Source organism: Myotis daubentonii, chromosome 6 (genome assembly GCF_963259705.1).
Source record: "Myotis daubentonii chromosome 6, mMyoDau2.1, whole genome shotgun sequence".
NCBI lineage: Eukaryota > Metazoa > Chordata > Mammalia > Chiroptera > Vespertilionidae > Myotis > Myotis daubentonii.
Genome location: NC_081845.1, coordinates 7,217,143 through 7,241,995, shown reverse-complemented (window position 1 = coordinate 7,241,995; position 24,853 = coordinate 7,217,143). Strand labels below are relative to the sequence as shown.

General features: G+C 46.6%; 1 protein-coding gene across 8 annotated transcripts in view; it reads right to left on the bottom strand.

Annotated features, from left to right (window-relative positions):
• Nucleotides 1-1,280: 1,280 nt before the first annotated feature.
• The window catches only part of CNKSR3 (CNKSR family member 3), a 76,491-nt gene continuing 52,918 nt past the window's right edge, over nucleotides 1,281-24,853 (bottom strand). For 4 of the 8 annotated variants that reach the window (XM_059699994.1, XM_059699996.1, XM_059699991.1 and 1 more), the window contains 9 exons: nucleotides 23,274-23,315; nucleotides 20,417-20,536; nucleotides 17,930-17,989; nucleotides 12,727-12,795; nucleotides 12,307-12,453; nucleotides 9,519-9,643; nucleotides 6,181-6,389; nucleotides 5,604-5,693; nucleotides 1,281-2,590 (listed from right to left, as the gene is read on the bottom strand). In XM_059699994.1, the coding sequence (XP_059555977.1) occupies nucleotides 2,292-2,590; nucleotides 5,604-5,693; nucleotides 6,181-6,389; nucleotides 9,519-9,643; nucleotides 12,307-12,453; nucleotides 12,727-12,795; nucleotides 17,930-17,989; nucleotides 20,417-20,536; nucleotides 23,274-23,315 (1,161 nt within the window). In that variant the 3' untranslated portion in view covers nucleotides 1,281-2,291. Of the gene's footprint in view, nucleotides 2,591-4,180; nucleotides 4,269-4,344; nucleotides 5,119-5,603; nucleotides 5,694-6,180; nucleotides 6,390-9,518; nucleotides 9,644-12,306; nucleotides 12,454-12,726; nucleotides 12,796-17,929; nucleotides 17,990-20,416; nucleotides 20,537-23,273; nucleotides 23,316-24,242; nucleotides 24,390-24,853 lie in introns of those variants that run through there. The other 4 variants (XM_059699998.1, XM_059699993.1, XM_059699997.1 and 1 more) reach the window with 4 other exon arrangements.

Genomic DNA, 24,853 nt, shown 5'->3' with positions numbered 1-24,853 from the left:
CAGAATATTAAATAGGGTGATGCTTTTATGTGCTTTGATTTTTATTTAATGATTGTGGTGATATTATAAATATTTATTACACAAAGATGCATGTATTGAATTTGGTTTGGTAGTATTTTGAAAAAAATCACTATTTTAAAGTATCATGTCAAAAAGAGTCATTCTGCATCTTCATATGTTAACACCTGTCCACCATAAACCCGGGTTACTATTGAGGTTAGCAGTTTCCATTCGTTGCTAAGACGTTAGTATTAAACTACTGCTTATATATCTCCACAGTAGAGACACATACAAACTTTTCTAAAGCAGCCATCTATCTCTTAAACACAATTCAGGAGAAAACCCCAGGTTAGAGAACCCAGAAACTTCCCTGGCCTTCCCTTGGCCCCCAGGGGCCAGTCTGAAACACATCTGCTGCAGCCATCGAAGCTGGGCACGGCCTAGCTCAGACTGACTTCTGCAAGTTCATTTCAAGAACAGTCAAGAGATCCCAAGTGGCATTTTCTCCACAGAAAAGGAGCGCATCTCCAGCGAAGACCCCCGAGCCGTCTCACTCAGCTATTTTACTCATTACTGAGCTGCACTGCAATGCTAAGAGTCTGCCCCTACACCCAGGGAGTGAGCGGAAGTGTTCCCACCCCACTTTCTGGGCACACCGCCAGCTCACACTCACAGTGAAACGGGCAAGGCTTTCCCACAGCTCCCTCCTGGTCACCGGGCCCATGAGCAGACCTCTGCCCCCAGGCTTGGCCCTCACAGTGTGCCGAGAAGCTGCCGGTGAATCACACTCCCAGCCTCTCCTGGCCTTGGTTTGCCAAACCCCTCCCCTCCCCTAGGAAACCCTGAGAGGCTGGCAGGGCCGCCCGATTGATTCCAATCCCTCTAATCGGTGAGGGCTGTTCTTCCCTCACCCACCAAGACCATTTTAAAGGGAAGATGTTTACTAACTCCAGGGAACCTCCAAGTCACTGAGTTTCAGGAAGTTTGGCAAAATAAACCATTCGGGGATATGGTGGGGGGTGGATTTCTGGCTGGAGGATACCAGCTCTGCCTACCAATACCTGAGAAAATTCCCCAAATGTCATGGACTTCACACAGGCCTCCTCAACACCCCCATTTCTAAGCCAGAAAATCCCAAATTCTTGGGAGGGTTCATTTTCCTTTTTAACAGGAGCACCTGTGGTCGCAACAGCCACTTGTAAATCGGAAACGACCCCAAACTCTCTTTTTTGTTAGCCTTGTGCATGGCGCAAAACAGAAATACTTCCACTCCGTGTGACTACGAGTAGGAAAAATATACAACTGTATTTAAAACGCTTAAATTAACAAGATAGTACTTTTCCATTCTAACAAAATATTATACATTCAGCTTACACAAGAGTTAATACCCAGACACACTTTTCCAAAATACCTGATGCTACTTGAAAATTTGTGACCGTGACACTCGCCAAGGTTTAACTAATCGGCAAAACATGGCCGATTGAAGAGCGGTCCGTTCTCCTCTGGAAGAGACACTGAACAGGTCACACTGCGAACTGACGTCTCTTTCACAAACTGAAGTCCTGCTGCTTCGTTTTTCTTAAGGAGACTTTGGCTATCAGCAAATCTTATAGCTTCTCTTCCCTCAAAGACGATAACATATAACAGGACACCCTCGGGGCCTTGTAGAAAGGGCTTTGTGTGTGACCAGCCCTCTCTCCGTGCGTTTCTGTGTTCATCGCCCTGAACTGAGACTGGGATGAGCAGGAGGTGAAGCCGGTGTGACCGGTCTGCCCGCGCACCTCTGCCCTGCGGCAGACACTGCCGAGTCATGTGATCGCCAAGGCAAAGCTGCTCCGGCGCTTGCACAAGCAAAACCAAAGTGTTCTCCCCACTGGCTTTCTCGGGCGGAGAAGTTGGACCACAAACCAATACATCTGTGCGGCAATGGCCACCGACTATGTCCCTCCCCCAAACCAATGCCCCAGGTCCTCCCGTTGGCCCCAATCCCGGCAGAGGCTGCGGGCTGGGTTGTAGAGTGTCTCCGGGTTCCGAATGAGGCCAGAAAAGCCATCTCTACCCATCTCTTCCCTCCGCCTCCACAAGCCGGCGCCGAGGGCCTCTGGATCGGTTCCCACCCACTTACTTCCACCATCCGACAAGGGTGGCACACAATTTTCCAAAAAAAAAAAACCACACACAAAGAATCTGCAAAAGGTGTCTACATAATACTGTGCGTGAAAGTCAGAACGGCGGCCCACTAGGAAGGAAGGCACTTGTGAGCGGGAGGGGGGCTTCCCCGAGGGCAGGGCTCAGTGAGTCAACAGCTTCAGGCGCGTGAGCCAGCTGACCAGCAGGGACGGTTCCGTGGCCGAGGCCTTGGCCCCCGACGAGGCGGGTTTCTTTTTGGTCCCTTCCTCCTGGAACGGGATGGTGGCGCTGCTATGGAGATCCGAGCCGAGGTAGCACCTGCTGCCTCGGATGTAGTCCGCGCCTCGGACCAGCTGCCGCTCCGTGTGGGGCCTGGAGAACCGGTAGGGGGGAGAGGCGCTTTCTTCGATGATCGGCGGGATCCGTTCGTTACTGAAATACCGGCAAAGGGCATCCTCACCTGTTGTCAGACAAAAACCACAAGTCCATTAAAATGACCGGGCACCGCCTAAGTGGGCCCCAAAGCCCGCTCAACCTTCTGATGCCCTTTGATGGCGGGTACCTCAGCCTGCCCTCCCCCAGGGATGGGCTAGGAGGCCCTGCTGACAGCCAGGCCCACCCCCTGGGGGTGTGGAAAGTAGAAATGGCCGAGGGCCATCAGAGTTTGGGCTGCTTTCCCACCTGAGAGGTGACAGGTGGGCAGAGCAGAGACAGCAGGCCCGCCCTCCATTACCAGGGTAAGGGTTTTCATGACTTCACTTGAAACCAAGAGAGAAAGCTGCTAACACCATGCTCCTTCCCCATCATCCTTCCACAATGCTTGCAGCACATAGCACATGCTCCTAGAACAGGCTTCCTATGCTAGAGCGCCCCTAAGGAGCATTCAAAAAAATGGGGGTGCCTTTGGATGTGTGGACGAAAGGGGTCACGTGCAAACCTGACAAGCTCAGGGAAGGCCTGCATGGAGGTCTTGCAAACTCAGAGGCCTAAGGTAACCACAAAGGATGGTCTGAAATTAAACTTTAACTAAAAGCAGTTGTGTCGGATAGTTACGTCCTAGGCTGGTATCTTCACTGACAAGGTCGGCCTTTACCTTAACTGAGCCTATGTGTCTTTTTGCATCTATGATAACATACCCTTGAAATGTCTGGGTGACTTATAAGCTCCCATTTTCTGGACCCCTTGGGGCACAACCTAATGTGCTGGGCGCCAGGACAGATACCAGAAATTCCTTCACTGTTATCATGTTCATTCTTCCTGCACCCACCTAAGTATGTGTCTATCATTTTACTTTTCATCCAATCCCAGAGGACCCCCTCCCCCTCCCCCCTCTCTTTGCTTTCTGCCGCCTCTCTAGTCTATCACCAATGGATTTCATGTGACCCACCTACGTCCCGCCTTTGCTTGCAATGCATAAAAATACAGGAAAACCCGCCATTCTCCAGAGCACTATCCCCATTCATTGAGATACTGCTTCCCGGCAACTGTCAAGAGTTTGGCTCAAATAAACTCACAAAAATTCTTTACGGGTTTGAATGTCTTGTTTTTCTTTCACGTGTTAACAGCTGTCACCTGAATGAAGGGCGGGCACTGTTCACCATTCATGGAGGGAATCCAAAACATTTTAATGCTCTGCTACTCAGGACAGTTCCCAGCAGAAAGACTGATCCCACCCTAGGAGACCCCCTGGGATTGGTGACGGGTGATTATGAAACTGAATAGAAACCTACAACGCAGGCCACTTGGCATTCTTTTGACCATAAAATTCCACCTCTAAAAATGTGCAAAGATCTCCGTACAAGGGTGCTACCTGAAGCATTGTTTACGATGGGGGTGGGGAATGAATAAGAACAGAAGTAACCTAGATGTCCAACAAATCCTAAATAAATAGGTGTGATAGCCATGAGATGGAATACTAGTGCAGCTATTAAAAATGTTCTAGATAATATTCAGCTTACATAGTGTTAGTGAACATCTCTGCCTCCCACCCTGCACGCTTTTCCCAAGTGTATAATTGTATCTATGAAGACAGCTGGAAGAGACACGACACCTGCACCTGATGGTTCCTAGGTTGGGGGAAGCCGCCTGATGCTGAGTTTCATGATGCAGGTGAGCACCTTCGAAATGTTCTTCCAGTACTTGATTTGCTTTTGTAATCAAAGGGCAAAAGTTACTATAAAAAAGTGCCCGTTGTCAAAAAACCACATATGAGTCGCTTGATATGAAACGTCCAGAATGAGCAAATGCAGAGACAGAACGTAGATGAGTGGTTGCCAGGGGCTGAGGGAGGAAGGAATGCGGTGTGGCTGCCCACAGGCTTAGGGCTGCTTTTCCAGAGGGTAAATGTGCTGGAATTAGAGATGGTGACAGACACACAACACTAGGACCATCCTGAAGAGCACTCAGATGCTCCCTGCCCCAGGGTGAGCATGGTGGTATAAGTGAGTTCCATCGCAATAAAGCTGTTATTTGTACCTTTCATTCTAACATGATCATACAAGAAAAATGTGGGAGTGGGGACAGAGGGTCAGGTAGGTTTTCCATTTACTGATTTCACACTCCCCGCCCCGCCTCTCACCCCATCTCTCAGGACGTAAAGGCAATAAAAGGCCACATCTGAGCTTCAGAGGCTAAGAGACCGGCAAGAAAGATGTTGACATTTTAAAATCTAAACAAAGGACAGCCTGCCACCTGCTGACTGCTCCACAGACTTTCCCTGTAACTGGAGGTGCCCTGGACGTCAGACAGGTGTCTTCTGCCTTTTCCACATTAGCATAACCCAGGTGATACGGGTACTCCGGTGACAAATGGTACCAAGTCCCAGGGAGATGTCAGGGGTCAATTACTGTGAAAGTTGGGCTTTCAGAATGTTTTTCTCCTTCCCTTCACCATCTAAAGCCTGTGGACTTCAACCTGCCACCTGCTTTGTTTTAGCACTGCAAAAGCAATGTTAGAACGCCCCGCCAGTGCCGACATGCTCCAATATAACTGGCAAAAAAATAAGAATATTTATAAACCTTTTTCTCAAGACCAGTGCAACAACCAGTAACTGCCCATAGGGAGGACTAAACACAAATTGCTTTTCTAACTGTAAGTACCCTCTAACACGAGAAGGATTTGGGGGGGGCAGGGGGGGATCCATGTTTGTTCATGAAAAATCAAACAGACTCCAATAATCATAAAATTTAGGATATTTCTACTTGTTTAGAAATCGGACCATTAATGTCTGCAGCTTTTTCAAAGCACACACTGCTGAGGAGGAGATTTACAAGCACTAATAGGACTGTATCATTCTGCCATTCTAGAAATATGTGGGGTCTGAGGTCTTCCGCATTCCTGACTTCATAGATAAGACGATGCGGCTCAGAAAGGCGAAGTCCTCTATCCAATTATCCCAGAACATTTAGGAACAGGACTGAGATCCGGGCCTGGGTCTTCTGATTCCTGATTTGAGGTGATTTGTTTAAACTTACCTTTCTTCCCATGACTGCGAGGTCTGGCGAAAGGATCCACGATCCCCATCCAGCTCCCGTCCGCAGGCATGGACAAAGGCCGGGGCTTGCCTGTGGGGGTGGGAGGGAGCAAGGTGACAGTGGGTGACTGGGTGGCTCAGAGAATCATCACCCCCTTCATTTGTATTCTAGACCGCCACCCCTGCAGGATCACACTCACTTAAGCAGAAGCAGTCACATATTTTAAAGTAAGGACAATAACTGAAAGCATCGCATTTCCGCAGCGAGCCACGGGGACAGGGGGCGCTGAACTTGAGGCTGTGGGTGCGCAGAGCGGGGCCACTCCGCAGCTAAAACCCAAGCTCTGAGATTTAAAACTGGAACGTGATCTCACCCACCAGGCTTTGATGCCAAGGGGAGCGATGACTCAACAAGGCTGCGCTTTGGAGGAAGGAATAAAGGACTCATACTTCGAATTACATTGAGGTTTATGCTTTCCTCAGATTCCCCTCAGCGCCTGCCAAATCCAGCCAGCCGTCCCTAACAAGGACGGGGCTGGGGAAGAGAACAGCAGCACCAAACACACTCAGACACTTACCGTACGACGGTGTTTTCTGCCTCATTTTTGTGGGCAGAATGTTGGTTTCAACCGAATACCCAGGCAGCTGATCGGAGTCGGCAATGGTGAACCTCCGCCTCCTGCTCTCCTGGTCCAAGAAGGAATTGGGGGACTCGGAGCCCTTGGGGCCAGGCGCCGGCCGCTTACACTTGCTGAGGCCTCCGTAAACGAAACTCCCGTTCTCGTTCCTGCGAGGCAGTGGGAGGTCATGCACTGGCTTACAAAGAGCCGCTTACAGGAGGTGCCCATAGGAGGTGCCAACCACCTTTCCACTGGGGGAAAAGCGTGGCCTTTTCAATCCCAGTTGTTTCTCAAATACATAGAGGCCCTATTCAATAAAGGCAAAGATCATGATCCTCCTATTTAAATAAGGGAAAATACATGTTTTCATATGTGCGCAAACGGTACACGTGTACCTTTGGAAAGAGGGCTCCGGCTTCCGTGAACACCTGTCCTATCACTGGGTCACCACTCACTACAGGAATCTCAGGTTCAGGTGGGACCTGTGGAGCCCTTTCTCTCATGCCCAGCGCAGTGTCTCTGCCAAGATCCAGGTAAAAAGACACGTGCTGTGAATGGAGCTGTTAGATTTGAAAATTATGTCAAAAAAACACAAAGGGCCCTTTATAGCCCCCCAGTGGAGAGTGTCTATTTCCTGAACCAAGTACGGGAACTGGCAAGCGCTGGATCTTCGATTGCCACTTCATTCTTTCTAAATGTCAGCTTATACTAAAAGTTGAAATTAATTTTCATGTGTCCAAGTGACCAGCTGGTTACATGTTTTGCCTTTAGTAAATCCCACTAGGTGATCCCTGCAAAAAAGTACCAGACAAAATACAGAATCAACTGAGTCCAAAACCGTCCGAGGATCAGCCTAGCCAGGGTGGTGTCCCCCGTGAGCCAGCTGCCTGTGTGCCCCTTCCCCCATGAATCTGTCTCCTTCCACACTTTTCAACCTGGACTAGAACTTCCCATTCACAAAGCTTCCATGACTTCACCCCTCATTCTCTGTAACCATTTGCATTCTTCATGCCTCAGAAAATATCCTTCATTAATGACATGTGTTGGGGGAGGGGGAGCACGCATGCATATGTGCCTCCCCAAGTAGATTAAAAGCCCTAGCTCCTCTTCCTGCTCACTATATACATCACCCTCTGTCTTACCACTGCCCTGTGACCAGTCACTGAGAACCAGACAAGAACACTCAGGGTTGGGAGTTAGAGGGGGGGTGTCCTTCCTACAGTTTCAACAGCCCACACACTGACCATCAGTGACACTCCTGTGTTTTGCATATGCAAAGGCAACTGCCTGTTGCTCTAAACACACGTAGGATCCCATGGCCACATGGCTCCAGTCTTTGTCTACAAGGAAGAGTCCTATCTCCCAACCAGAAAGCCCTGATCACCTACGGCGACTGCTCTACATGCTATAATACGTTCTAGGCACACCAATGCTCAAAGAAGAGGAAAATGACATTAATTCTTCTTTGTGCCAGGAACAAATACAATGGAAGCAAATAGTTCAGCTTACCAAAAAAAAAAAAAAAAAAAAAGAAGAAAGAAGTGAAAAACTCTAATATAAAGTAAAACATCACCCTAAGTTCAACCCAAACTTTGTCTTAGGAAATATTATAGCATAATTACATATTTCTCAATTGATTCTAGAACAGCTGACGGAGCCATTGGCAGTTGTCTGGGGGGGGAGGGGGGCGGGGGCAGGAACTACATCTGTTTTGTGCAAATGGTAACCCAGGCCTGACACTAAGTAAATGTATACTGAATGAATGGGCTAGGTTCTCGAGGTTTACCAACATATGGAAATATGTAAGTTGACATAAATAAGCCTGTATTTTATACCTAAATCACCCCCTATATAATATCGAGTATGACCATCCCCGTTATATCATACAACATTTAAGACAGCCATTATAAAGCAATGAGCTTTAAGAATTTATAATAGACACACACATACACACAGGTGTGTGCAAACAGAGTTCATCCACACCTACATCCATATTTTTTAAGTGCCATGAAGAACACACCTCTCTCAGCAAAATAAAGCTGTGACTATAGCTAATGTCCCAGAAATATCTATTACCTTCCTCCCCAGAGATGAATTTACCATGTAGTTCATGAAACTTCGGCTTCAGGGAACCCCGAACACCCCCTCCCAACATCCAGGGAGGAGCCAAAACAGTGCATTCCCAAGAACACATACTTCTATGAGGAGCCCCTTCCCCACCAAACTGCAAAGTGACAAGGCCCCTGAAACCTGGGTCTGTACCTACACTTCCCCCTAAGAATCACAGCACCCCCTCGTTCTATCAAAATATAGTTGACATAATACTGTATTAGTTTAAGGTGTAGAACATAATGATTTCAGGGAGAGAGAGAGAGAGAGAGAGAGAGAGAGAGGAATGATCACTGCAATAAGTTTAAATAACATCCATTACCTCACACAGTTACACATTCTTTTCTTGTAATGAGAGATTTTAAGACCTACTCTCTCAGCAACTTGCATATACAAGATGGCATTATTGGAAATTAATCACCATCCTGTACCTTACATTCCAGGACTTATTTTTTTTAAAAAAAAAAAAGAGGATATGTATTTATGAATTTTAGAGAGAGAGGACGGGAGAGAGGGAAGGAGGGAGGAAGGGAGAGGAATAGAGAGAGGGAGGGAGAGAGAAAGAAACATCAATGTGAAAGAGAAACATCAATCAGTTGGTTGCCTCCCATACCTGCCCTAACGAGAAATCAAACCTGCAAACTAGGTATGTGCCCTTTTTAAAAATATATATTTTTTTTATTGATTCAGAGAAGAAGAGGGAGAGAGATAGAAACCTCAATGATGAGAGAGAATCACTGATTGGCTGCCTCCTGCACACCCCCTACTGGGGACTGAGCCAGCAACCAGGCATATGCCCTTGACAGGAATGGAACCCAGGACCCTTAGGTCTGCAGGCTGATGCTTTCTCCACTGAGCCAAACAAGCCAGGGCTAGGTACGTGGCCTTGATGGGAAATTGAACCCACCACCTTTTGGACAAGGGCTCCAGTCGACTGAGCCACCCGGCCAGGGCAGGACTTATTTATAACATGAAGTTTGCACCTGTGACCACCTTCATCCACCCCCCATCCCCATCCCCTAGCCCCCACTCCCAGGGTCGCACTCTTGAACTGCAATTTTAAGACTCAGCCCTGTCACATGGAATTCGGCAATGTTTCTTCTCATGATCTTCACACCCACTCAGGTTCTCCACGAACAGGTGGCATGCGCACCACACGCACCGACAGGGACCGGACAGGGACCTACCTGGGAGAGTAGGGCACGGCCGGCGGCGGGGGGATGTACAGGTCCAGGATGGCCGGCTTTTCCTTCTTCAGCGAGGTGTCCATGGTGCTCTCGGGGGACTGCGACGTGGTGGGCGGAGGCGAGGTCTGGAACAGGAGCAGGTGCACAGGGTGCAGGTTACCCCCGAGACTGCTCTTGGCGCGCATCTCCCCTCCCCAAAGCCAGCACCACCTTCCCCCACTCCCCACCCCGGGTAACGAGGTCGCCAGGTCGGTGCATGCTGGCAGCTGTTAGCAACGTTCAGCTTGCTTTTTCTCTGAGACACTCACCATTCACTGGGAATCCCGAAAGACTAGATGCTTAGTGAGACACAGGTCCGCAAACCGGGTGCCTGGGTTAAAATCCTAGCTCTGAGCAAATAATGTAACCGCCTGTGCCCCCGTTCCCTCCTCTGAAACAGCCATACTGACAGCACCTCTTGCACAGGGTGGCAGTGAGGACTGGACGAGTAAGTGAATACAAATGGCTAACTATCTTATCGTTGACTGGGAGCGTGAGCTTCGAACTCAGACAATTTGGGTGCCATCCTGTCTATGCAGGAAGCTATGTTCCAGGACCCCCAGTGGATGTCTGAAACCTTGGGCAGTACCGAACCCTATGTAAACTATACTTGTTCCATACATGCATACCTATGAAAAGTTTAATTTATAAGTTAGGCACAGTAATAGATTAATAATAAGTAATAATAAAATAGAATATCCTATATAATAAAAACCTAATATTCAAATCAACTGAACGGTGGAATGACTGGTGCTATGACGAGCACTGGCCACCAGGGGGCAGGTGCTCAATGCAGGAGTTGCCCCCTGGTGGTCAGTGCGCTCCCACAGGGGGAGCACTGCTCAGCCAGAAGCCGGGCTAATGGATGGTGAGTGCAGCAGAGGTGGTGGGAGCCTCTCCTGCTTCTAAGGCAGCTCTAAGGACCCCAAGGGGGATGTTTGCCTGCCAGCTTAGGCCCGCTCCCCAGGGAGCGGGCCTAAGCTGCCAGGCGGACATCCCCCAAGGGGTTCTGGACTGCGAGAGGGCACAGGCCGGTCTGTGGGACTCCCCTGACCCCCCCAGTACATGAATGTCATGCACCGGGCCTCTAGTACTGTAATAAAAGTTATGTGAATATGGTCTTCCCCCCCCCACCTGTCACAATACCTGGCAGGGGTGGGGGGCATGTCTCATCACACACTCCTGCAGGAGGGCTGTGGTGCCCATATACCCACAGGCCCAGTGAGCCCAGCTGCCATGAGTCGGCTGCTAAAAGCTGTCCCCTTCTCTGGAGAATAGCCCTCGGCTGGCAGCTCCCCTTCTGAGCACAGCTACAGGAGCCGGTGGCTCTGTGGTTCCACCTGTATAACAGGCCGAGGATAGGCTGTACCTGAGATGCCACCTTGCTGGCTTCCTGCTCCTTATCTGCCTGCCTTCCTCCCTCACCTGAAGCACATGTCCTCAGAAATCAGTTTCACAAGCATCTGTCACACGTTCTGCTTCTAGGAAACCTTGTGTAAGACACACCCTTCCCCGATGGCATTTGTGGGTGTGCCTCAACAATAGCGTTTGTCTCCTCTAGGACATGCCCGCCCATCTGCCAAACCCCGCCTGGCATTCCAGGCTCCAAAGTGCTCCCACCTCCACGGGAAGCGTGCCTTACCCACCCGGCCCACCCCTCTCTCCCCCTCTTCAGAGCCCGACTTCTGTTCTGGGTACCCAGTACCTGGCAGTCACCCCATCATCTGCCGATGATGAAGGACGACCTCTGAGATGTCATGTACCACTTTCTGAGAATTCCCCCAAAATTGAAAGATGTTACACCTTGCACGGAGCAATGCACACAGAAGCATCAGGGGTGTGGTTGATATGTTCACTTATTACTTAAGAAGGGATTTCAATTCCATGCCTCTCTTTGCTCCACTCCCCACGTCCTGTTATTTACCAACACACACACACACACACACACACACACACACACACACACACACACGGAACCCAGTAAATGCACTCCCAGTGCTCTGTGCATCACCAAGTATCCAAATGGACGGCTTGAGATTACTACCGTTCCTTCCAGTTGAAGATTTGGCAAAAAATCAGTTACATACAAATTGCCATCCTAATCTTAGAAAAGGGCAAAGGGCATTCAAATGTCATTGCTTTTCATCCATGGTTTAGGAAACAAATGCTAAGGACTGATGTAAATAATAAAACTCACTAAAACTCGGTCTGCTGCTTATTATTACCCAAGACTGGCAATTCTAAACGACGTCTAAACAATGGATGACTGCTCGCACCCTGTGGATTATTCCCACCGTACCTCCCCCCACCATCCCCATCCCCCCACCCCCGACTCAGCCCCACGTGGTCTCTCTAAGGTTAGCCTTGAAACTGGAAACCTTACGTCAGCGTGCACTGAAAGTGAGAGAGAGAGCAGAGAATGACCTTGGTGCAGCGAAGGCAGCCCCCAGCCACAGGTGGCTCCCAAACATCTGAAACGTGGCCAGTGAGCCGGAGGAACCGGACTGTTAATTGTATCTAAATAGTCACACGTGGCCAGTGGCTACTACATTGTTCGGTGCAAAGCTAGACTGTATTTTCACATAAGTAGGGTTACAGGAGAATTATGCATGCTCAGACTCCTGACACCAAGCTCCTCCCAATTCTCATCTTGCTTTTGGGGGACAACTCAGACACTTAGCACTGCCCAGGCCCTGCCACCAGGCGAAGGCTTACCCCGCCAGTGGGGACGGACCACAGGACCACACACCTGCACGAGAGGCGGCTTCCAGCGCAGGTTTTTCAGGGGCGCGGGGGCGAAGTGGAAGGAACCCGTGGGCCGCTTCTTCAGCAGTAACACGACGCCAGTGGGATTCTCCCTCAGTTTCTTCACCAGGTTTTTTAGCTGCCATCCCACCTTCAAAGACAGAAAATGAAGAGAGGGGACTCACTCAGAAATAAGGCAAAATAAATAAATAAAATCTATGAATGTGTCTCAAGGATAGAGACACATTGGTGAGCAAATAGGTACAAATAGGCTGAAACAAATATGTCCATCTTAGCAATACTTAAAATGATGGAAAATGGGATATAAAGTGAAAATTTTAAAAATTCAAGCACAATGGCTCCGGATTTAGTTAAAAGTTCTAGAGGGGAACATTAAGTCTTAATTCGCAGTGGAAAAACTCACCACAGTTTGCCGATTAACCTGAATGACTTCATCGCCAGCATGAATCTTCTGGGATCTGTCTGCAGGAGACTATTAGAAACAAACAGAGAGACGCGTCTTATTTTTTTAAGCTTTATATTTCTTTCTGCTTTTACTTCCTCCTCCTTCTTTCTTCTGTAGACAAAGAGCAATGGAAATATAATTTTCTCAAGAAATTTATTACATGGTGTACATGTGTTCCCTGCAACTACATCGTCTGTAGAACCTGGCGAACGAATACTTGTGTTATCTTTTATCCGGGGTCTGTTATAACAGATAATCTGCCAGTTACAACAGCCAGGGTCACGTCACCTACCAGAGAGTGGGGCACACTGTCGACATGATGAGCCGACAAAAGCCAGTGGTTCATCTAAAAGACACCTTACCTTTACTCTTAGCAAAGTTAATCTTGTGAAAGCTGACCCACTGTTTAACATATAAAGACCATCACTCCATCACTGTGTCATCCCACCTCCTATTAAGTGATTGTTAAAGCTAAATCTTATTGTACCTCAACCTTGTTTTACAGGTTGTCACGGTGGTATTAGAATAGAAAGATGGTGAAAAGAGAAAAATTTGTTAGAGACAACAAGTTTAATTCTTTTCATTTTTAGATTGAATTCAAAATAAACACATTTCAGGTGTTGAAACAAACTTCCAGACTTTGTTTTGCCAGATAATAGTTTATTAAAAATTTGCAAATATAGATATATTCACATGTGTTTACATATAGATATATTGATTAATCTACTTGTAAAATATTTTGGCCATAGTATTTTTGCTCATTTAATTGAACTAGAATCATTTATAATTAAAATATATGGCCTGGCTGGTGTGACTCAGTGGTTGAGCATCAACCCATGAACCAAGAGGTCTCGATTCGATTCCTGGTGCGGGCCCATGCCTCCTGAGTTGCGGGCTTTATCCCCAGTAAGGAGCATGTAGGAGGCAAAGGAGCATGCAGGAGGCAGCTGATCAGTAATTCTCTCTCATCATCAAGGTTCTACTCTTTCTTCCTCTCCCTTCCTCTCTCTGAAATCAATTAAAAAGAGTACCAACATATTTCTTTTTAAAAGATATATGAACAAAAGAGAAGGAAAAGATAAGCCTTTGATTTCAAATGATAGTCAAATGTTGTGTAGGCCAGAGTATTTTATTTGGGACCTTATATAACTGGCTGAATCGCCAACAATTTACAACTCTCCTTAAAAAAAAAAAAAAAATAGCACCTCTGAGCAGGGTGGGGAATGGGGCTTCTGAACTAAACTCAAGACACACTTGCTTCATTTTCTCACTCCACTGTTGTGACAGGCTCAACAAGAAATGAGCAAAAGCAGCATGAAACCGAGGAAACGTTCCCTTTGACTCATTTAGGCCCAACGCGAAGCACGGGTGTGACTGTTGTTTGTAAAAAACATTTAACATGCTGCCATACCAACCAGCAGCGCCTCACCTGAGAGACTAGCATCGTGGAGAGCAGAGGGAGTTGGCCTCACTCCAATCTCTCTCTGAGGGAATTAAAAATAAATGCACGTGTCAATGCTCCTTCTTGCCCTGTGTGTCAGGTGCTTAACCCACAGCGACAGACCAACTTTTCCAGTTCATCTTCCTGGGCTAACGATTCCTTTAAGGTAAGCATCACATTATAAAAGATGGCCTCGAGGCCAGGGAGCCCCTGTTTACAGATGTGCAATCTTAAAAAAAAACAAGCCAATGTCCTGAATTGACTCCCCTTGCTAAGGATCTCCATGCATTCATTTCTCAAATGACCTACCAAGTGATTAAGGGCTGTGCTTGGCAGAACACTGGTAAAGAGAGAGCCCGATACCGAAAGTCTCCCCAGGGCAACAGCCCTTGCCTATCTTCACCAGGAGGCGGGCTGCTGAAAAACGATGCTTGTTCTGGTTTGCAGCAGAAGGGTGATGACCTGAAGAAGAATGTATCCATTCTTCAGAAGCTAATCTAATGCCCACCTCATCTCAGGGGGTCAGGGGGGACAGGAGTATGTCAAGACTCCTGTAAAGGTTTTGACCAACATCATAAAAGAAGCCTGATAGAGAATCACTAGATACTGTTCAGTCTGACCTTGAAAAAATTATAGTGGCTTCTCAGATAACCTCCAAAAAAAAAAAGGCGGGGGGGTGGGGAGGACTAGGGGACTAAGATGGCCCCTGGCATTGTTTCAGCCTGGAGTCCAAGGTAGAGGACTATGGAAACCATGGGTTTGGCAACGCAGTGGCTGATTTCTGCCCACTACCACCCACCACAGGCTTCCATGAAGACATTCTGACTGTGAAGTCATCGAGAGTTAAGTGACAGCCGGAAAGCTGACCCATGGCTGGCATTTTCATCCAGCATGAACGGTAAAATATCCAGATTAAGCCCATGAGCAGTGGACTCTTACCTAACCTCCCACCCTCATCTACAAGTCTTAGCGAGTGCTCAGCACATTCCAGGAACTCAGTGAATATGGCTAAATGTCTGAAAGAGTGAATGATATTCTCAAATGGATTACCAAATAGGATAAGACAGTGTTCATTTTTTTTAACCTTTAGCTGGATGGAAACCACCTCTCTCTGGATGACTTGGATCAACTACCCTGAATCACTCATCCAGTCTTATGAGTCTGGTAGGAATTCTAGGAAATGTATCATGACATTTGACATTTCCTTTGGTTCAAAAGCAACTTATTTAGTCTCCCATTCAACTCTCATCCTTCAAACAAAAGGGGGGTGCATTTTGAAGACAAAAAATCTGTGTGCCTTCTGAAAACATGTTATAGTGTTCTACACATATATCTAAGATTGAAATGGCTTCAAGACCAGAGAGAATTTGGAACCACACAGGTCTGGTTGTTAATTCAATCACCAGATCGCCAGTGCAAAACTTCACCTCAAAAAACTGAAATAACATTCACCGTCCTTCTGAATCCATCCAACCCTAGAACAACGCACTGAGCGGTACACAAATATATTCTTGTCATGTTGCAGCTGAAATATACAAAATGCCAGATAAAGAGATGAATTGCGTAATCCTTATGCATTTTTTCTTTTGCACCCTCCCCAGCCTAAAAGCAGTACTGTTACTGCCTATCAGGTGAGGCGGTATAAAAATTCCTAGTGATGCCCCGGCCGGCTAGAGTGTCATTCCGATATGCCAATGTTTTAGGCTAGACCTCTGATCAGGGCCCATACCAGAGTCAACCAATGAATGTATTAATAGGTGGAATAACAAATCAATGCCTCTCCCTCTCTTCCCCTTCCCATATCTCTCATTCAATAAAAAAAAAAAAAAAAACCTCCCAGTGTGCCGGGAGCCGGTCCATGCTTGCTGTTTCAAGGGACCTGGCATATATGGCATACGGTTCTTAATATGTTTGCTTACCTTCTTGGCGCTGTGTTTTAACCAAGGTCACCTCTCCGAGAAAGGTTGAATCCCCAGGTAGGGATTTTCCCCTGAAGTTAGGGAGGGAATAAAACCCCTCAACTAAGTGCCAGGCGGGTAATTAATCCCTTTAACTACGAACAATCATGCTTAAGCTACATAATCTTTACTCCCTGGAATGGAGATAAGAAACGCCCTAACCTTTGGAATAGAGATTGATGGGATTGAATCAACTGGTATAAATACAGATGTAACAAGACAGAAAGACACAGAGCTTAGAAGAGAATTCAGAAGACAGAACCTACACGGAGCCTGGAGACAGAAGAACTTCACTGGAGAGAACATGGCAAAAGATCCTGGACTGAACCTGACTATAGAACATGGCAAGAAAACCTGATTAGAACCTGGTGACTGAGCCTGGCTGGAGAACCTGGACCGAACCTGGCTGGAGATCTCAGACAGAACCTGGCTGGAGAACCAGCAGAACCTCTCTGGAGATCTCAGACAGAACCTAGCTGGAGAACCTAGCAAGACAACATGGACACAGAACCTGGCTGGAGATCCTAAGCAGAACCTCTCTGTAGATCCAGACCAGAATTTGGCTGGAGATCCTGGCTAGAGATCCTGGCTAGGCTGCTGATGAACTGAATGCTGTCTCCGTGTCATTCCTTCTTAGCCGACTCCGTCCACACCTTTGGGGACCCCTGGACCCGCTGGGGCTGGACCCCGGCACCAGTGGTTCTCAGTATAGCTCAACAGAGAATGCTTAAAGACACTACCATCTTCTACTTTTCCATCTGCCAGAATCACACAATTTATCTATAATTCATTGACTGCCTTAAGCAATGTCATTTTCTTGCTACAAAAATCAACTTTGTGTCACGAACTCTCATCAAAGTTCATGCCATTTTATTTTATCAAAAGACCTAGCAGCTGAAGCTCTAAATTCAACACATATTTTCACCAGATTAGAAAGTCGGTACCAAACTTCTTCTATTTTAAGAAATCATTTCCTCTTGTCTTAGTTGATTAAACAGTAGATTAATTCCACAGACACAGGCTTCCTTTACACAGATCCTGGAAACTAGTCAAACACTCTAAGTTTCATATCAATGTCATTTAAAAGCTAGCCATATTATAGGTTGCCAAACACACAAAAAAAAGCATTCACTTAGCTCTACTTCTCACAAATTCAAAATGTTTGAAGGGCTATAAAGAAATACCATTCAGTAGCAGAATTTCCAAAAGCAAGATGACAGTGTACAAAGTCTCTTGCAGTAGAAATAGCCTTGCTCTTTCTATTCAAAGTCGGGGGGGGGGGGGGGGGGACCTAAATTGCATTATCATGCCAAATATTATGAAATACAACTCTACAAAAAGAATCTGTCATGCAAACATCCCAAAATAGTTGCTTTGGTGACACAGAAATTCCACTGAACCAAAAAAACACACCATATTTTACACATCTGCTTACCAATTCTGTTGAGTGATTCTCGACAGCAAAGAGATCATTGTTTTTGTATTCATGCATGAACACTTCCAGGGTGCAAAAGGAATACTTAACACAAGGGGGTGGGGGTAGAAACTGGGCAAGGTACGTGAACAAGAGCAATAAAGGGCAATTTAAATAATAAATTGACAGCAGCTGGTGATAAGCAGTGTGTACCAGCAACAGAAATGAGCAACACGGGCACCCGCGCCCTCCCTACAGATAACACACATTTGAATGAAAAGCGTGGGTCTCTGTGTCTAATTGGTTTAAACATCCAATAGCTCTTCCATTTAACGGACAGGCACTTACGTTCTCCGTGGTTCCAGTGATCACGTGCAGTCCATCGTAGGTCGACTTGATGTACATGCCCTAGAGGGAGTCACAGATATATTAGCATTCAGAAATACCGCCCCAAGTGGGACTTGAGCTTATCAAACATTAAAGGCAGTCCCTGCAGAACAATACTCGTTGTGAAGCCTCCTGAAGCATTGTGAAACACGACCCTGAGAGCCGCGAAGGACAGCCATGCCAACCGAAACACTCGTGAAAGCAATGGGAAGCGGCATCTCTTTGATGCTGCCGCTTGGGTCCCAGGCACCCCGAATTTTGCCATAGCTCTGGGGACTTGGAAGGAATCTTCTCAGCCCCGCAGCATGAATGAGGCCTTTCAAACGAGGACTGTTCTCTCCTGACCACCTCTTTGTCTGGCGACACAATATAGTCAGTTACATTTGAGATCAGCAGTCGTGGCAGGGACTTACTCAAGCCACTAACAACCCAGACCAGGCACACTCAGAAGTGAGTTCGCCGTGTCATCGAGGACACGTTTCTGCAGTTTGACATGTCAGATATAAAAAAATGTTCATTGAACTTTTTAAAAAATATACTTTTATTGATTATATTGACTTCAGAGAGGAGGGGGGGAAAGGGGGAGAGAGAGAGAGAGAGAGAGAGACATCAATGATGAGAGAGAACCACTGGTTGGCTGCATACCCTCGATGAGGATTGAGCCTGCAACCAGGCATGTGCTCTGACAGGAAATCGAACCGTGAACTTCCGGTTCACAGGTTGATGCTCAACCACTGAGCCACACTGGTTGGGCTATAAGCTTTTATAAGATGGGGAAAGAGAGCAGAAAGTTGATTGGATAAAGAGTAGTGGCTCAAATAGGTATCAATACCACAATAGCGTAGATCCTCCCAAGAAGTCATTTTGACCCTGAACTCGCCCTCCTCAGCCACCCACACCCTCTCCAATGAGAACCTCCTCAAATATGACACCTTCAGGGTTCTCCCCACTCCTCTCCTTTCTGGTTGCTTTCATCCTCAGAGTGAGCAGCTTCTCCCCACATGCGGTACTCCTCCGCCCAGAGCATTGCTATAACTTTACCGTCTGAAATGGCAACTCCATTTCTGCCCACTCAGGCCATTTCTCCGCTTCATGTGCTTGTAAACTCCCCCAAAGAAGCCTTCCTGCCCAGTCTGTTATAATCCACCATTCACTCTGAAGCCGAGCAGTCTCCGCACGCATAGTTCTACTTACTGAGAATGAGGGCTTGTCGACACTGGGTTGCTTTTTGGTTTTCTGTCTTGAGAGCAGAGACTGCCTTGATATCTCCACACAGCTGCTAGGCACTCTCCCTCCTCCTCCTACTCTCCCTCCTCCACCTGCTCCTCCCCATTCTCCTCCTCCCCCTCCCCCTCCACAGCAGCTACAGTAGCCACAGCCACCAACCACTGCACCTGTACTATGGGTCCAGCATCTGGCACTCAGCAGCCAGCATCTGACTTAATGCTTTCAACAACCCTGTTATTATTCTCTTTTGACCGAGGAGGAAACCGCCATGTAAAGAGGTTAAATCATTTGCGGGCTGGTGTTAAACCCTGACCGAAAGCCTCTAAGCCAGGGGTGGGCAAACTTTTTAACTCAAGGGCCACAATGGGTTCTTAAACTGGACCGGAGGGCCGGAACAAAAGCATGGATGGAGTGTTTGTGGGAACTAATATAAATTCAAAGTAAACATCATTACATAAAAGGGTACGGTCTTTTTTTTCAATAGTTTTATTCATTTCAAATGGGCCGGATCCAGCCCGCGGGCTGTAGTTTGCCCACGGCTGCTCTAAGCTCACCAATGGGCCTCAGGGTTTCTTCACTTAAACTTCAGCATGTTAATCGCATGGGCTGCATGCCAGGGACCGGGCAATCCAGGTGTCCAGGCGCTGAGCTAGGTAGCGAGGCATCTGCCTGTGTGTATTCTCGGGGCCTGGTGTTACAGCGCTCAGACATGACCAGTGAAGCATTTCTGAGTGTTTTTTTAAGAGTCATTCCTTCCAAGCAGCCTCCTCTCCTCCGTCCTGAGCGCGGACACTTGCGGAGCACCTGCTGCTCTGCACCCAGAGACCAGCTTTCCTCTGTGCAGCTGTTTTCTACGTCCCTGCAGCGCTAAGCCCTCAAAGTGACGCTGTGGAGACAATCCCTTCAAGGTCTGAGTGGGCAGTTTTAAACCTTATTTATTTTTATTTTTTAAATTTTACTTCTTTAATGGATTGGGGTGAGATTGGTCCACATGAACACGTGTGGATTTCGATGCTACAAATCTGTATATTGCACCATGTGCCCACCACCCAAAGTCAGATCTTATTTTTATACGTTGAAGCCACAAAACCTACCGAACAGGTCAAGATGGCAAATTCCTAGCGACATGACGGGAGACGGTCTAATTGAATTCTATCGATAGTGGAAGCAAGGGGGAAAGTCACACACATGACGGCGTGCGACTGCTGTCGGCGTGCTTACCAGGCCTTCCCCGGGTCTGACATTCGGCAGGTGGACTTCCTCCAGGCACGCACACTGGCTCATGACAGGGTCCGTGGTAGAGCGGATTGTTTTGTCACAGATGCCATTCAAAACCTTGACCTAGAGTTGGAGAGGCAAAGCGTCAGGAAAGGCTCAATCATTAACCAGGTTTATCTGGAGTTGAATTTTAAAGCAATGCGCTTCGCCTATCATCTTTAGCTCTGGCCGGCAATCATTTCCACAACCGCTCCATGAACGCATGGCACTTTAACTCCATGTTTATCAGCATCTGTGGGAATGTGCCACTCTCAGCTCTGTCTCAAAAGGGCAGCTTTCCTATTATCTCTTTTACAGCCACTCAGGCACCGGCTGGCAAGCTGAGAATCATCGATTCCCCGCCCTCTGTAACTTTTTAGTGATCATTCACATTCTCTGCATACCAAATATTGACAAGGGTCTAGTCTTTTTACCTGCACCTGTTTTATTTTCATCAGTTTTGTCTTTTAAAGCAGTTCTCGGTTTACAGAAAAACTGAACAGAAAATGCAGAGTTCCCCTATACTTTCTTTTCCACCCAGTTTTCAATAGTCACATTATTATAGTGTAATTAATAATAACAAGATATTGTTAACATCTTGCATCAGTGTTACATTTGTTGCAGTTGATTAACCAATATTGAGAGATTATGATGAACTAAAGTCCATAGTTGACACTGGGTTCTCTTTTGTGCTGTACAGGTCTATGGGTTTTGACAACTGTATAGTATCCTGTATCTACCATGACAATATCATACAGAATAGTTTCTCTGCCCCAAAAATCCCCTGTGCTTCACCTCGTCACCTCTCTCCCCCTTCCCCATCATGAATCCCTGGCAATTACTGATCTTTTTAGTCTCCATGGTTTTGTCATTTCCAGAATGTCAAATAGTTATAATGATACAGCATGTAGCCTTCTCAGACTGGCGTCTTTCACTTAGTAACATGCATTTAAGGTCTCTCCATCTCTCTTCGTGGCTTGAGAGCTCATGGCTTTTTATTGCCAAATGCTCTTCAGCAATAAATTGTCTGGATGGACCACAGTTTGTTTATCCGTTCGGCTACTGCAGGACGTCTTGGTTGCTTCCAAGTTTGGGCAGTTATGAACCAAGCTGCTATAACATTCTGTGCAAGTCTTTGTAGATATAAGTGTTTCATTCTTTCAAATAAACACCTACAATTGCAACTGCTAGATCACAGGGTTAAGAGTATGTTTAATTTTGTCAGAAACTGCCAGGCTGGAGCATGTTGCATTCCCAGCAGCAACGGGTGAGGGTTCCTGTTGCTCCATGTTCTTGCCACCGTCTGGTGTTGTCGTGTTTTGAACTTCAGTTATTCTACTCAGTGTACAGAGGAGTCTTGCTTTAATTCAGTTCCCTGATGAGACGTGATGCTGAACATCTCTCCCGATGCTTCTTTGCCAGCCGTACATCTTTTCTGACGAGGTGTCTGCTCAGATCTTTTGCCCACTTTTTAACTGCATTGTTTGTTTTCTTATTACTGAGGTTTGAGGGTTCTTTGTATATTTTGGATCCAACTCCCCTATCTGATATGTGTTCTTAAAATATTTTTTCCGGCCCTAACTGGTTTTGCTCAGTGGATAGAGCGTCGGCCTACGGACTCAAGGGTCCCAGGTTCGATTCTGGTCAAGGGCATGTACCTTGGTTGCGGGCACATCCCCAGTAGGGAGTGTGCAAGAGGCAGCTGATTGATGTTTCTCTCTCATCGATGTTTCTAACTCTCTATTCCTCTCCCTTCCTCTCTGTAAAAAATCAATAAAATATATTTTTAAAAAATATATTTTTTCCGGTCTGGAACTTATCTTTTCCTTCTCTTACTGCATTTCATGGAGCAGAGTTTTAAATGTTAATGAAGTCTAAACTCGTCAATCTGTCTTCCATGGTTCATGCTTTTGGTGTTGTACCTCAAAGCTCGTCACCAAACCTCGGGTCACCTAGAACGAGTCTCCTGTTCCTTTTCCAGGAGTTTTATAGTTTTTGTGTTTTAAATTCAGGTCCATGATCTTTTTTGACGATGGTGATGCTCGCATTCTTTGAATGCTAAACACTGACAGAGTGAAATTCTGGAGACAATGTGAGGATCCCTAGTCAACGGTCTCCGTGTAGAAATCACAGTGGGCACATGTGGTCACTCCCCCCAATCAGATCCATCTAACCTTTCAAAATTAAACAACCAAAACAATCAGGAAATTCCAAAGCGTGATTTTTTTTTCCCCAAGGGGGAGAATCCAACAAGTGACACTTTTTTAATTCCTCCAATTTGTTTAGCCTCCCTATTTATGGAAAATATATTTATAGCAGTTTCACTGCTAAATTCCTCAACATCAGTAGGAGCAAGGCCTTATCAAAAGAGCACAGGCTAGCTCATGTCAAAAGGAGGAAGCGATGATGAATAGTTACAAAATGCCATTAAACAGCCACAGTACATCCCCTGCATCAGAAGGCTTTTGCCAAGAATTTTTTCTTTTTAAATCAAAACCGTCCTCAAGTAAAATCGGCAGATCAGTTTCACCCTGATTAACAGGCTAGCCATCCATTTAAGTAAAACTGCATACTGATGAAATGTTCATAGGAAAAAACAATATATCCAAGTTCAGCACAGGAATTTGCACAGTAGTTGGTCTTGTTGTTAAGTAACTTTTATTCTTCCCTTTCCATCTACATGAATAGACCCATATCCTGAAAGCCAATATTTCAAAGTATGTCCTGAAGTAAGGGACCACAGTGCATTTGCTTTAATTCCTGTAATTCTCACTGTTTTGGGAAAGGGAATTTTGCAGTAACTTTGAGAACGTATACTTACTACGGACAGAACTTTATCCTCCATTTCTGCTACGAGACAATCCTAAAGAAGGGAAGAAGAAAAATGAAAAATAAATACAAGAACTAAAATTTTTCTAAAACTGTTGGCTTAAGCTATCTAGATATTTCTTGCAGCCAAGATGGTCCCCAACATGTCCCCGACCCTGCAGTCTGAGAAGTCCTGGGTGGACAGAAGGATGGATGGAAGAAAGACCTGGATGGCGAGGATAGAGTGGGAATAGTGGCCATTCGACTCCTCCTAAGGCTCTGCTCAATCATGACGCAAAGGCCTTCTCAACCCAGGAACCCATCTGACTGATTAACCTAAAAACCTACAAAAATCACTGGGCTGAGATCTTGCTGTCCAGACCGTGCGGAGAGTAAGCCGTAAGCCAGAAGCCAAGGTCCACGAAACCTGATGAAGGCTCCCAAATGTGACCCTGGGGCTCAGCTAGCACGGGACCAACAAGTCAGGCGTCGTTAGCTCTGGGCCTGCCTATAAGAATAGCTTTCAAATAAGGGCTCAGCCACCAACGTTTATTTTAAGCACCACTGAGATTACATCAGATATTTCTGTCCTTAACAGATGAGAAGGGTTCAACAAAACATTCATTTAACCCAGTGCCAAAAATGTGGTCTTGAGGTATGCTATTAATGACGTTAAATAAAGGGCTGGAACGCAAAGCATTATTTACTCAGCTTAAGAACAAAAGACTTGAAGCTGCATGAACCGGGTTAGCTGATTATAGGAACCACCATTGTCCTGTCCAGAAGCAGCCAAAGCGAAACTCCCTCCGTTTCTACAACCTGCTGCGGCCCAGGACTCCAGGCTAGGAGGCCGTGTGCACGCAGAAGAAAAGGGAGGCCAGCGCCATTCTTCCGTTTTTTCAGCACCACTAAGTATGATCCCAGGCCGGGGCATTCTAGGGAAGATGCTAATTGTCTGATGTACATGGAGGATGTTAATCACCTCAGCTGGAATTGTCAGTTTCCCTTCAATCACCAACATGTGAGGTCACGCGGGAGTGGGGATGGAAAGAGCTACCGGTTTCTACCCTAGGTGATTTCATCATCTGATTTTCAGGGTCTTCTTACATTTTTCCAAAAATGTCTCTCCCTGGTACACATGTGAGAAACAATCACAGGAAAGAGCAGCCGAGTGAGAAAAGGGAGATGAAAAGAAACTGAGAAATGCATTTCTACACTGTGAGTCTAATATAAATTCTAACCATGGGAACAGCCTCTGTAAACATGAGTACCAATTAGAGCTCGAAACGGCGCTTTTCCTCCTCCAATTTGAGGGTGGCGCGAAACGAGCAACTACCACGATGGCCCATCCCCTGTCAACACCCTCTGAAGGACAGATCATTAACTAAATGTCAGCTCCAGAAAAACAGAACCCTTCTGTACTCTTAAGCCAGAAATGGAACTAATCATTTGTATTTATGACCTTTCCCTACAAATCCCGACATGATATGAGCACGTCATCACCGGGAGATAATCACCCACAGGCAGAGAGCGCCTCTCCACGCTCCGGGGCCCAAGAGGCAAGGTGGATGTGTGACCTCACGGTTCCTTATA